We start from the raw sequence: 15,030 nt of genomic DNA, 5'->3' as shown, positions 1-15,030 counted from the left end.
ATATTTACCTTACCGCTGGTAAAATTTAATGTGTGATTGTGTTACAATTTGTAGATCTTCACATAAATTTAATTTATTTCTCCAATACAGATTTAACTATATTATTTTATCACATTATAACATAAGACGTATATATTTTTCAAGATAAAAACAACTTTAAAAAAATTGATTTTCATACTTTCTTTAATCGAGGTGCATAAATAAATGTCATCAAGTAATACAATAATATTTTATTTTTTCTACAGAAGTCTCTACATGGTAATATAGATAACATTTTATCATAATAGGAATGATTTTAGATTTTAGGTATTGAAATGGGGAACCACCATTTAAATCATGTCATAAATATGTTTGATTACGTTTAAATGTGCGAATTAATTTGAATATATCGCGAACTTACAGTCCACTTAAAAACTTTGTTACAATTATGCCATCCATTGCTTCGATAAATTTGTCGATAAAGATTGAAGTACATATTTATTAATATCTCGGTTTGGAACTTCTCGGTATATATAAGCGTTGTCGCGTATTGATTAATGGGCCCATGATTCGTGTAGAATATTATTTACATATAAATACATGCACATTCTTGGGCGAGGATTGAATCTACAATTATCAGATTATCACCTTTAGACGATTACTCGTAATACTTTTACGATTATCAAGGATATTTTGCTATTGTTATGACGCATTAAGATAAATGTTGCGAACAGGCTCAATCAGAGTTGGAGTTTTAGGATTCATCAATGTCTCTAATAGTGTGAATAATCAGTATAATAATTAATGGTAGATTATTTAATCATAATCTTTCGTTTTTTTGTTTTAAGAATTAAATTAACTATATACTTTTTTGGTTATCCACAGTGATATTTTAACATTCAAGGATTATAACATCTCATAAGATGCACGACAAAACTTGGAAATTTATTTGCATTGCTATTATGACTATGAACATGTTATGATATAATTAAAATTAATTCTTTCAGTAGAGCAAGAAACATATAATATTCATTAGTATTTTATATTTGTGTCTTCAATTTTATTATATAACGGGTTATAAATAGTGTGCCATAAATTGTTTTTATTAATAGTGTATTTTCTAAATATTACATATTGATATGCAAAGGAAGCAAAATATAAAAGATGATTTCTTCATTATTCCACTATTGAAAATTGATGTATGATTTACTTGTTACAAGTTATTGGAAGAGTTAAGAAATTATTGGCGATAAAGTTCAAACAATTGCTATCATCGCGTCTTTGATGCGGAGTCTGTAACATGTAATTTAATGTTACGTTCATTTTCTTTCGATTTGCATATTCTTAAATTAGAAATTCATTTACAAATATACATTTAAATAAAAATTTGGTCGAGGCCTATAAAACAATTACATGTTAAGTACATTTCTGATAAAATATATCATTAATATTTAAGACCAGTTCGGAGATTTAGAATATAATGGCACTGTAATTAATAATGAAAACGTTAGAATCGATAGAATAGAGAAATTAATTAAAAATCCAATCACTAGCAATTAAATTTACAACTATAAATATCACTATGTATGAAATGAGGTACATGGTAACCTTGGAAATTTGGATTAGAGAATTCAAACTTATACAATTCCATAAAGTAAAGTGGCGAACTTAAAAGCTGACATAAACGTAATAAATAAGACGCAAAATCAATATACAATTTATTATACCTAATTTACTTAATAAAAATGGGAATTCAGGACCGTCCAATATCCCGTACAATGAGATACTATAATATGAAACCGTATTAAATCTTCTGAAATTATCCGAAGTTTGAATTCGTATGGATCATCTGTGTTGTACGATGGAACTCGAGCGATTGACATCGTCGTCTATAAGTTTAAAACGGGAAGCTAGATCCCGTATATACATATATCACATATCTCTACTTTCAAGACACATAATGATATCATTCGTCTTAACTCCGCGGTATTACATGTTATGTTCACGATTATGTTCACGATGTGGCTCGAAATGACGAATCAGAAAGTGGCTTGTGATTCTGCAGTGACTTGTCATGATCCTTGTCAAACTTCTTCAGCCTCGATGTGATGTCCCGGACTTTACCAGTCGTCGTTGAATCGCAGGCCGTAGTATCGTTCATTATCATAGCAAAAATCACGTCAATCCTTAGAGGATGGAGGTGATTCCCTGCTGTTGTCACTGGTAAAGCTGGACAAACCGAGGTTGCCGATCTCATGGCTGGACGAGCCCGTCGGGGAGTTGCTGCTGCTTCTCGCGCCGCTCAGAGGTGTGACGTTCGTGCTGTCTGCCGGTATCAGACCTTCCTTCATTCGCTTTTTCTGTTTCATTCGCCTGTTCTGGAACCAGATCTTCACCTGCGTTTCGTTGAGCTGCAGGGCGGAGGCGATCTCGATGCGCCTCGCTCGCGTCAGGTACTTGTTGAAGTGAAACTCCTTCTCCAGCTCAGTGAGTTGCTTGTTCGTGAAGTTCGTGCGTCCGGTATTGTTGAAGCTACCCGCGATACCGGCCAACGAACCGGCGATACAACTCACCGTTCCGCTGGCAGAGCTTCCGTACACCGATGAGCTTGTCCCCACAGTTACACCGCTACCAAACTCGACATTAGGGTTTGTTTTTGTTGCTGAAACAATTGAGTTTTCCAATTAATTAATATGGAACTTCTTTTTTGCATGTAAGATAATTATATATACATAAGAACAGCTGTTATCGAAGTAGTCAGACAAATTATTATTAGTTATTCTTTCAGCAATTTTTATTTAGCGGAAACGTATTTAAAACAGACTTGAGAATTTAGGTAAATAATATAGAAATATCTCTTGTTGAAATAGGAATTATAGATAGGATAGAACACGCAATAGACGCGAATGTAATATGTGTCGAATTAAGATCAAGTCAAATCCTTTAAGTGACAGTCGTTTGCTGGCCATAACAGCTGGTCACTATCCGGGGGGCAGTTTTAGGGAGATGACCTGTGCAAAGCTGAACGAACGGTAGGGTTGAGCCCTAAATCTGGATCAAATTGCATCAGCTGTAGAGCAAACATCCGGAATCACTATATTGTTACGTAAAATTTTTCATTTTCTGGTCTTTCTCTCTCTCTCTCTCTCTCTCTCTCTCTCTTTTTACACACTAAAAATGTTTTCCATTCTAGTATAATCTCTAATATTTAATTGCGTATGGTTGTTTCGTAACAGAGAGATAAATTTCTGATTTGAAAAATAATATGCAATTAAAATATTGAGGACGAAAGTCCTTCAAAGTGCTTCAACGGAAGGATGAGGGAATGCATTATGAAAATTAGATTGTTATTTAGAGTACAGTATGTAACAGTCAATTTACTTAATAGCAGAAGGGATGGACGAAACTGTCAAGCCACCGCCTTAAAGTCGCCTCTCTTCTCCATTATGTACATTTTCCTTCGATATCTTTACCTTCATCTTTCGACATTTCTATAGTATATTTTTTTCCCAGATCTGATTTAAGAAATTTTAATGTTCTGATATTTTATTATATCTGCGAAGATCAGTCTCTACGCGTCATATATATATACGTCTGACGCGAAATATTTATATTCACGGAACGACTTTCGCGAATTTCCTAATATAACCGAAAAGATCAGTCACTTATATTCGGGATCCTGAATTTAGTTTGCGACCATTAAGCTTACGCTTTTCCCAGCCGAATAATAAACTTGGACAAGTTCTATTAGGTGTGCCAGTGCCAGATACAATGAAATGTTTCTCGTTTCTGCGACTCATTCATCAATTTAGCACTTTAACGGGTGGACCGGCTACGATGCCGTTGATTTTCTATACTATTATCTTCTTTGGCAACGACGAAGGTGTGTAGTAATGTAATTCAGAATAGATTCGGATTTCTACATTTTGATAAATTATAATAGTATAGTTAATGTCAAGTAAGTTAAAATCAATCAAATAGTTTATTTAGCCAACAAAGGACTTGGTTTACAATCGTTCTTATCGTTTACTATCGATGTCCATCGATTCACTATCCTATATTTTATATTTAATCGATATACTATATCAATACAATACAATACATACCATCTAATAATCGATATACTATATAATAATATACACTTCTTTCTATGTATCACTATACCACTATATCTCTATATATAACTATGACTATCACATCCTCTTACTAACATCAAAAGAGTATGGTCAATACATTCACAAAAAGATCCATAAATAAGAGAAATTTACATTTTTATTAACAATATTAATTAAAAAGAATATAATACGCGTGGAAAATGAATCAACAAGATAGCATAAGCACATTACACGTAACACAGCAAGTTATGTTCATCACTTAAGGCAGGAGCACAGACTTTTGCATAAGCGCATAAACAGATGCATAAGGAATTTGATTGGTCCATTTCCTTATGCACATGCTTATAGACCAATCAAATTCCTTATGCATCTTTTTATGCGCTTATGCAAAAGTCTGTGCTCCTGCCGTTATGCATTCGTGACGCAGGAATTACATCGTAAACACAAATCGAGTATCTCACGCGAGTGATTTTTATTAGTATAAGTTCAATATTGTATGTAGAAATTAATAGCTGTTATATGAAAAGTAATAATACCGATCCTATTATTGAGGAATGTTTATTTCCTGTACTGTGACACGGATAAATGCGACGAAAAACTGGGAAAGAGTGAAAGATTAACAGCATGAAGGAGTAGTGCCATGAAAAGATTTCTAATTATTTCTAATAATTGAAGTAAGAGAAGTATACTGACAACTTTAACTATCTTCTAAGACATGTGGCTGCATGTCATTGTGTGACCATATTGTCATTACTATCTTCTATGATTACATGAAGAATTCAATCATGAAATCACGGTGCAGGCACGATGAAATCGGGTATGTGTCAATAAAAAAAGGGAATATAAACAGTGTCAAAATTATTTGACATTGTTAGATTAATAAGCAAGTAAAAATAGGAAAAAAGAGTCACCACCCGTATTACTATTATGTAGTATTAGTCTTAATGTGCGCATGTATTAAAAAGAAAATACTTTCTCTTCTAACAAAGTTGCACACACCTTACTTAACAAAACTTATACGAACCAATCACATAGAACAAAAACCGATCTAGATCTCAAAATCGGTAAAGAAGAAGCATATATCTCTCGATAAATAGGCAACTTAATAAACTGAACATAGGCCGGTATTCATTCGAATCTTATTTAAGACCGTCTTAAGTGTATCTTCAGATACTTCATAGTCAATTAAACGATCTAATGTATATATATTGCGATATCCTTACAGACATTATCTAACATTAAATTACTTATTTTATTTAATTATTTAATTATTTAGTACTGCATAATCTGGAAAGCATATTATGTAGAAAATAGCAAAAGAAGAATTACGTAATTACGTAAATGTTTTTTTGTATATGAACATATCATTTTCTTTTAAACTTTGAGTCACAGAATTATCAAGACATATATTTATTTAGGAGCCGGTCGTTCGGTTAGCTGGCGTTGATGCGGATAATAATCTAGGCACGAGGTACAGATCAAATACAGCTGGATCGCATCTCGATATGCATGTTTTACGTAAATAAAAAATTTTTACGATGTTGCGTTGCGCCGCCGACAACGAGTTTGTAGAACAGTAACAGCCACATTCGTGTCTTGAAAGCATGGAATTTCGAAAATTTTATGAGTTAGAAAAGGCATTAGCGTGCGCGCCCGTATCTATCATTCCTGTAACATAATACACAAGCATCTTGCATTTTCCTGTGTGTGTTCACCATAACCTTTCCTTACGTCATACGTGGGGCGTCCCCACAGCTTTTAGCCTTTGAATAATATTTGAATTGCGTAATGTTCCTTGAAGGGAGAAACCATCAACGGATAACAGCACGCGTAAGAGCAGATGATCTTGTATGATCAAGAGATTGATTTCCCGCAAGTAGAGTCTCTCGCATAAAACGTAAATTCCAAAATAAGCTTATGTATATTGAGATAATTTCTAAGATACAGCCTATGCCATAATAACAAACCTCAAAGAAGGAAAAAAATGCATTATTAATACCTGTTTTCTTCTCTTTTCTCTTTTCGAACTTCCTTTTTGTTTCGATATTTCGTTATTTTTTCAGCACATCTTTTTTCTTTCTTTCTTCTGCAGACTCCATAAATAATAATATTAAGCAAGGCAAGATTTAATCGGGCGGTACCTTTAAACGAAGACCGACTGGCATGCACATGCCACGATTAGAGATCACACGTTTCAGTATCGCGTACCCTTACGTGAGTCAAGCATGCCAGATACGAGCTTGTGCGTATGCGTGCTCAAACTATTATGTATACGTCTTCGACTTAATATATCAGCAAACTGTAATTTCGTAATTTTACGCGTTTGCAGATGAATAATAATTGCAACTGAATTTTTCGCTATATCTGTATTTCTCTTCATTGTATCATCATTGTATCATGATAATTGTATCATGTTCCACAGAATTTATCATTGCAAGTGATAAGTATATCAGTATGCGTACGTATAAATTAATAGAGTTGTAAGCACATTGTGTAATTGGTACTATAAAATATATTTCTGGATATATATGCGATCATCGCTTGTGATTATCAAAAGAGTATCAGCATTTTTATTTACTCATAAACTTCTACTTAAATACTCTTCAACTTAAATAACATTAATGTTGTTGCTCTATTATGCATGCTCATTCTCACTATGTACAATAGTTGCAACAGGAGTCTCATCATACACTAGATATGATGCAAATGGTTAATGTACATCTGAATGTTATATTTAGATCTAAATGTTATATTTAGATATTTATATATTGCTAGGAGAAGTTGTGTATATTAAAATTTAATTAACCACCACTAAACTATTAGAGCGTATAAAGCGCAGCGATAATATTTTTATGCGCTTATTACGGAAACAGAGGTTTTTCCTTCAATTTTATGTTGGGGATCCAAGAGAAACGCAAATAAAATTTTCCAAGTCATCTGAGCTATCCAAAAATTTTCTTGGGGATATCCATCTAGCCAGTTTATCGCGAGAAGTGACAAAACGATTTTGTCGACACAGTTCCTACTATTGCAACCCCTTGTCAGTCATCGTCATGCCCCGTCGGTCGCGTTGATTTTAGCATTATGATAGGTAATATCCTGAGTCACAGTCGAGTACGAAAAGGCAATGTTGTGTACCATAGCGTACGTGCCGTACATGGAAGGGCTGCGTGCAGCACGTTCGACATTCACACTTCGGGTTCTCCCCCGTAGCAAGTTCGTGTATGTGTGAGTGCTCAGGAGTATGCCCAAAGCATTTCCCGCTGAAATTAGGCTCAGCACGACACTTCGCGGGGGTTGGTTCCGCGCGTCTTTTTTTCGCAGCAACCCACCCCCAAACTTTAGGCACAGGTGTTATTATCTTCTCTGAAGCATACCCTTGTAAATTTTTTCCTTCTGAAATTGAAACTTTGGTTTAATACATAGGGTATGAAAACTTATCTATCTTAATTATCTGTATTAACTTTGCACTTGACTCCTCTTAGAGAGGACATCATAAATGTAGCATAAGATAGCGCTACAACATTTTAGTTTTATTTTATAAAATATATATCAATAAAGTTTTATTCCAAATATCATTTAAATAAAGCAATTATTTCCAACGCTATTTTATTTGCAATGATACATTCACTATTTCATTCATTTCATAAACATATTTATTCATATATTTATTTCGTGAATAAATATGTTCGAGTTGCTGATAGGTGATCTGAGAAATCTCTCCGAGTGCAAAGGGTTAAATATATTTAATTAATTAATAAAAAAACGTTAATGATTTTTGTCTGTTTAAGTGCTTTCAAAACCAAGAACTATTATCAATTTTCCATCAGAGTCACAAGATAACGTATGTATCGTAATGCAATATAAAAATCGCAATATTTAGTTAAAAATGATTAAAAATTGTTTATCTACATATGCATAAAGAAGACCACTTATTAGTTTATATCAACGATGTAGCTCGTGATCAAAGGTAACATGTAAATACCATCTACAGTGTCTCAACAATTGAGCCACGCGAAGGAAGATTAAGGCCGTCGGCAGCGCAGCGCGGAAATGAAAATCACCATGAGGCGAGACACGTGGACAGCGTCGGCGGCGGTTGTCGGGGTCCGGCCGAGCGGATCTGTCGGACGCCGCGCTCGGACGGGAGTAGCGGTGGCAGCCAGCTAGTGCCGCGCGGGCACGAGGGGTGGCTAAGGAGGGTCAGTTGCTGCCAGGGTTGTTGCGGGATCCGGGGTTGCCGGGTTCGGCGGGTGGCAGCCCGGGTGGAAACACGCGAACGATCCTCTGATCCCCTCGCGAGATATCGGGCCACTCACTCACGCGTCCGCCGGCGACCCTAGCGGAGCGGCGCGCAACATGCCCAGCCAGTTGTTCGACTCTACTCACAATCTCTGCCCTCTCTCTCCATTCCTCAGTCTCACCCTCATCTCTCGTCTCTGTCTCTCCTAACGTTCACTCTCTTGCTCGATTTTCTTCCTCTTTCTTCCTCAATCGTCAGACATGCCCTCCTTCGCGGTTCTCTCTCGCTTCTTTCCAGCGTTTATCCAACGCGTCTCTTTATCTTCGGCCGGAAAGCTCCGTGTTTTTTCTTTTTTCTTTTGTTTTTGCCTCTACGCACATATCCTTGTTTCTGTCCATCGCCGTTCCTTCACTTTCTCCTTCTACATGTATTTTATTTCTTTCACGATAGCGTTGTCTCTGTCTTTCCCAAGTTCAGGGCCGGCGTGTATATTCAGTGATGCCCTGTTTTGCGGATTTAGGTCTCTCGCGAGTTAATTTGATTGGAGATTTTCTAAAGATCTTGCGTTTATCAAGATGCACACTGTGCCTGTTGCGACAATCTGTATATCCCCTAACTCGAGGAATTACTGCATTCGTGCGAGCATAGTCACGAAGCATTTCTGTTTATCAATCGATAAGGCGGTATACAGTACCTTTGTATATTGTATATTGTATACCTGAATAATATATTATGCACTCAACAGCTTTCAAGGAAATTTCTCGCGAGTTACAAGAATTTATTAATACATTGTTAATTGTAACAGAAAAATACAGATAGTATATATATAAATTAATATTATGATATTATATTTTTGCATATATGTTTTAATATATTTTTTTCTCAAGACTAATATTAACATTGATAACGATCCAATATAAATAGATAATAATTATTAAGAAACATAACTATTGTAGAATATTATTATAATTATTCCCTACTATTATACTGTCCCATCTAAAATATGTAATATATCATACACATTGCAATTCATTTTCTATTATTTTATTAATTTATTTTATTTTATTACATAACGATGAACGATGTATTCAACTACTCGTTAGTGAACAAACCGCAAGGTGGTCTATTGGCCGGCGGTGGGTTTTTTTAGGCTTCGCCCCTGCATATATTCGGTCAGGGCGTCGATAACAACATGCATATTTTAAGTCAGCCTAAAAGGTGATAGTCTTCGAGGAAACAGGGCGACGCCGAACGTGGGAAATAATCCATGAAATATATTTATTTCATATTTCTATATGTAAACAGAAAACGCGAGGGTACGTTTATCTGCAATTTTCTTATCTAGTCATTTTATGCAGTTGCTTGTGGAGATATCTAAAAGATAATTTATGTGTTGTGATATTGCTTATTTTCATCATTATTAATAAATATTTTATATTAAATTATTTAACAATAATCTATTTTTTCACTTTTCAGAATGTATACATATATATATGTATATATACATATAATTTCATTGTTATGAATTTCGTAAAATAAATGAAAATCGTTAAATAGAGTTAAAATCGATAATAATATATTTTCTGCTTGCCTAAAAATAAAATTATATGACGATATAAAAACTGTCATTTATTTTCACGAATACGATGATGCCAACTTTTATTTTCTGATCTACTTTACTTTGCTTCAAGAGATAAAGATATATTAAAGCATTTATACATTAAATAGAGAGAAAAAGAATAACGTTATATCAGTTTTACAAATTATTAAAGTATTTCTCAATACGTATGCTGATGAACCCCGACTTTTCGAGATATAGGAAATTCCGCATTTTACCATGACGAAGATATGGAATTATTACTACTATGTTAGAAGGGGACGGTTCGTTTGTCTCGTTTTTCTCCATGCGGTATTGCCAATCTCGCTATTGAGTATAGAGAGAAGAAATCGAGTTTAGTATGATAGATTGGGCGGGTTGACAGCATCACGACGGTCTTTCCGTTTTCTGTCTCGCTCCAATCTTGACTAAGGGTGGTCCGTACCGAGCGCGTCCCCACAGAGACCCTCTTTTCTGGACCCTCTGAAGTATGGTATGGAGGCATGGAGGGGAAAAGGAACGCTATTGTAAGTCCTCAGCCAACCAAAAAAGTTAACCAACCAAAATCTACCGAAATCGCCCCACTACTCTGCTCCGCCCATCTTGTTATATCTTTGGAATTTTTTATATTATAACGTATATTCGTTATATGTTGTAAATACTTAGCTCGGTCTAAAATGCGCTCAATAGTACATTATTTTAAACATTAAAGCACTTAAACATTAAGAAAATTAAGTTCTACAGTAATATTGTATATTATATTGACAAATATAATTAGAAAGTAATTTATATTTATCATGTGATATCGAAATACTACAAATATTTATAATTATAGGAAACTTATCGATGAAAATTTACGTGATGTATTAAAAACATCGGTATGTAATAGGAGTAAAAATGAGAGGGGTTAAACGAGGGTGACAAAGTTTCATTTCGGTTTGCATGCTTCGCTGCAATAAACGTCAGTCCCTCTAGTACCTACACCGGCGTTATTAATTCGATTATAATGAGCTATTAAGTGAAACGCTGGTAATCCCGACAAGCTTTATCCAACGACTAAGCTCGCACTCACTCTCCGAGTTAGAAGATTGCGGGGAGCACCGTGGCCGTTAAGCAAATTAGTGTGAAGTTAGGGGAACCGTTCCGGCCTTTTAGACATTATTTTCAGTGAGCCGCATTCTTTTTCATGGTCTTTAACACAGTCATTAATACACGTAAAGCACGTAAATAGTTTTTATAACATATTACATTTATACATTTAAATTAATATCGTAATAGATAAAAGAATAAGCACATTATGTTTTTTTCATAATGAATGAATGATACATTAAAATTTTATTCGCGCAAATGTACTTGCTCAATAAAGAAGTTATCTTATCAGTGTCAGGAATTAATCTGATAAATTCGGGTGCAAGGTGGTTTTACTTAATCGCAAGTCTTATCGTAATCTGTTAATGTTTCCGCTACTATTGTACAATCTAAATCCGATACGTCATGTTTGTACACGTAAAGATTGTGGTCGCGATTACACATTCCCAGTATTTGTAAATACACTTGTAAATAATTCGTTTATTATATACCGGTTGTAAAAGCAATCTTTATCTATCTGAAGCGATTTACACGTAAATCTTTTCTTGACTTTTGGATTTTGATACTAGCTGACAAGACTTTGCCAAAATGTAACTACAATTTCTTTGTGTAGAATTGATTTAAAATAGTGATGGGAAAACGTCAGCTATCTTTTATTATTCGTTCCATGTACACAATCTTATCTATTGAGTTTATAATAGCCACATAGGCATAAAACCGGAAGCTAAATTGTAGGGTATGATAACATACGTGCTGATAAGCTTTCGTTATTAATATCTGGAGAACATTCTAGTGTGTATCGTAGTATTTATATATGTCTGATTTCATAAATAATCTCAAAATGATTGCAAAGCTACTTATTACACAATTGTGTAACATACAATGTGTGACTTATTACACAATATGATGATAATGACAAAAATATAATCTTTATTAAATATTTATTAATAGTAAATTTGAACAAAAGTTTTAAAAATAATCGACGGAGCATTAACTAATAAATTTAGTTCACTGAATGAAATAGATTAAATTCATTTTTTAGTTATGGTATTCATGTACTTATATTGTTACTTAAAAAGACATTTGATAAGATAAAGAAAAATCAATAAGATGTATGGTAGCAAATTGCAAAATAATTGCATCGGGATCATACAAGGTTCGTATTATTGAACAGTGTGCGTGTTCAATGATTAATGATTATGAGAAACTGGGATTACGTGTCACACTTTATTAATTCTCATGCATACAGATTGTTTGAAAGCCACTGACTTGACGATTACCGAGTAACAGCACGTCACATTTTGTCTCCGACAAACTGTCCGCCTTGTTTGTCAATCTTAATTGAGGATCATCTCCGTAAAAACTGTTGATCTTTGATTGAGTGTTACTCTAGCACTATTCTCATACGCTAAACTTATGTAAAGTGTCTCAACGAGACGTGATTGGATTAAATTGTGATTCCAGGAACTTGTGAGCTTAATTTATTATTAATTCGAGAATCAGAATTCTTTATGAGTCTCAGAAGAATTATTAAAGTATCATTTCAATTATTAAAGTAGTAGTATAAAATATAAAGATATTTTATAGGAGTCATATTCAATTACTCAATTGTAAACGATGTTATATATAAATAAATTAAATATAATTAAATAAATTAAATATAAATATGATATGTAAATCTAATTCATATCTGCAATTTCTGATTTTGATCGTGAATCATGATAGAAATAGTCGTTATACACGTTATATTTCGTTTTAATTAATTTTGCTTGGAATAGTATCTCACTTTAAATGAATTCTGATTCTGATATTCGTGATTTGTAACACAGATAGTTGTTGTACGCATATACTGACTTTAATTTAATTCCCACGATGATAACTCTAAAAACGTGGACATGCTATCAGACAATGATAGCTTTTCAAATAATAGGGCCATGGAATATAGACAGCCGTGATTCTGCATCTTTGTATACCAAGCTAATCAAGCGACGAACAAGGTTTAACGAGTGGCTACCGGATCGCGTCCATAGAATACCTAATTTCACGCTAGTTTGCCTGCTACGCATAGGCGCCGACTCAATCGGAAATTCAAACTAAATATGGGTATAGGTACTTACTAACTGGTTTTGGTACGTTTCTCTTCACCTGCATCCACTTGTAGGTGGGCACTTGAGTCTGTTGTTGCTGCTGCTGTTGGGGATGATGCGCGTGTGAATGCTGTTGATGATGATGATGCCCGTGCTGATGGGGGTGCTGGAGATGACCGGACTGCTGCAAAACGTGATAGGGAGCATCCGTGTTCTCTTCCTTGTAATGTCCTGGCGGGTGCGTGGAGAATTCGCTCTGTTGAATCTGCGTCTGGTAGTGTAAGGATTCGTCCGAAGATGATAGTTGGTGAAGATAATTTGAGCTACCGCCAACTCCTATCTGATACTCAGGATCGTGGTGATGATGGTGATGATGATGATGACTAGAGGACTGATGATGAAGTTGCTGATCATGTTCTGTTCTTGGATGACTAGTTTGGGATACTGTGGTTTGATGGAGGCTGTTGCCGGTGGTTGGATGATGGTGATGGTGATGATGATGGTCTTCTCGGTAAGCGGTTTGTTGAACGTGATAGTTCTGATGCGGATCCACCGGCGCTACCACATGTTGCTGTTGATTCGGATATGACGAGGACGACGCGTAATCCAGATTGGTATAGCTCAAACCGTTTTCCGAGGAAATTATCGCCGTAGTGGAGCCATTCTCGTGGAGAACGGCACCCGTCGGAGAGTAGAAGCCTTGAGGCGGCGTACTGGACGACGCGCCTGAATCGGCGGTTAGGAAACTCTCAGAAGACGATGAAGAATATGGCGCCACTGCAGTCTGGGGATAGTAATGTGTTGGAGCTACCTCCGGGGAAGGTGGTACTGACACGTGACTGCCGACGGACGAAGATTGGTGGTGATGATGGTGATGATGGTGATGATTTCCTTGACCCGAGAATACGTAGTTAGGGTATGAGTCAGGTTTGCCGTAGGTTCCGTACATGCCCATGTCCATCATCATCATTCTCGTAACGACGAGACGAATCAATTGACCACCCACTGTTTCAGAAACTTCGATGCGTATTGTCCGACGAAAAGAGGAAGCAAGAGAGATGATCTACATCATGATACGCGAATCGTACACTGTTTCTTTAATTAAGTATTTCACCATTGTATGTATAGACTTTGAATCCTTTTGTTTTATAAAAATATCACAAAATATTACACATTTGTCTTATTAAATAAATTTTTCGTAAACATGAAATTAATCAGTATTTAAGCGAAATTTCGAACAAAGATTCCGAACAATGTAATGAATATTTAGGTAAAATCACAGATAAAACTGAATACTATTAAATCGTCGAGTAAAAGTGATTTACACAAATATGCACTAAACAGCGCGGACGGTAACTTAATTTTATGTCTTTGCATAAATGTTTTCAGTGGATCCAAGAAGAACTAAATTTAAATTTATTAAAATTTATTATTCGCGTACTCTCAATGAACAGTTAGAAATGTCATTCAGCACTATAAAACTTTAACCGTTGTCCGCGAAAGCAATCCATGCGGATATTCGTGCAGTCGATCCGTCCAACATGGGCCGCTGGAGTGGACTGGTTAGGTAGACTAGCGTGGTGGAAAGCTACACACAGGTGAGACTGACCCGCAGTAGTCTGGCGTGTTCGTTTTCCTTCTCTTTCTTCCTCGGACGTACCACCCAGACATACAGCGCAGGCATTGCGCTGCGTGAGGTTAGTCCAGGGGGAGTCTCCATTATCGATGGGCGGAGCATAGATGTGGTCACGTGATGGCGATTGGGCGGTGCTAGCCAATCATGGATGAGCCTGCGCGCCCCTAGTCCACTACCTCATGATGGATCACCAGTGTGAATTTTATTTTTCGTTCCTTCTTTTTATCTGGCACGCTGCAGTTGACACTTATCGTCGCGGGTAGGAGTCGGGTATTATATCTCGG

General features: G+C 35.6%; 1 protein-coding gene across 1 annotated transcript; it reads right to left on the bottom strand.

Annotated features, from left to right (window-relative positions):
* Positions 1-215: 215 nt before the first annotated feature.
* Positions 216-14,720, bottom strand: LOC105282160 (homeobox protein Hox-B1a). The gene is made up of 2 exons (XM_011343927.2): positions 13,141-14,720; positions 216-2,641 (listed from the first exon to the last, which is right to left on the bottom strand). Exons 1-2 carry the CDS (start codon positions 14,078-14,080, stop codon positions 2,160-2,162), a joined length of 1,422 nt encoding a protein of 473 aa, XP_011342229.1. The 5' UTR covers positions 14,081-14,720; the 3' UTR covers positions 216-2,159.
* Between the last annotated feature and the right edge of the window lie 310 nt (positions 14,721-15,030).

The sequence above is a fragment of the Ooceraea biroi genome, chromosome 10 (assembly GCF_003672135.1).
Source record: "Ooceraea biroi isolate clonal line C1 chromosome 10, Obir_v5.4, whole genome shotgun sequence".
Lineage (NCBI taxonomy): Eukaryota > Metazoa > Arthropoda > Insecta > Hymenoptera > Formicidae > Ooceraea > Ooceraea biroi.
This window is presented reverse-complemented; position numbering and strand designations above follow the sequence as displayed.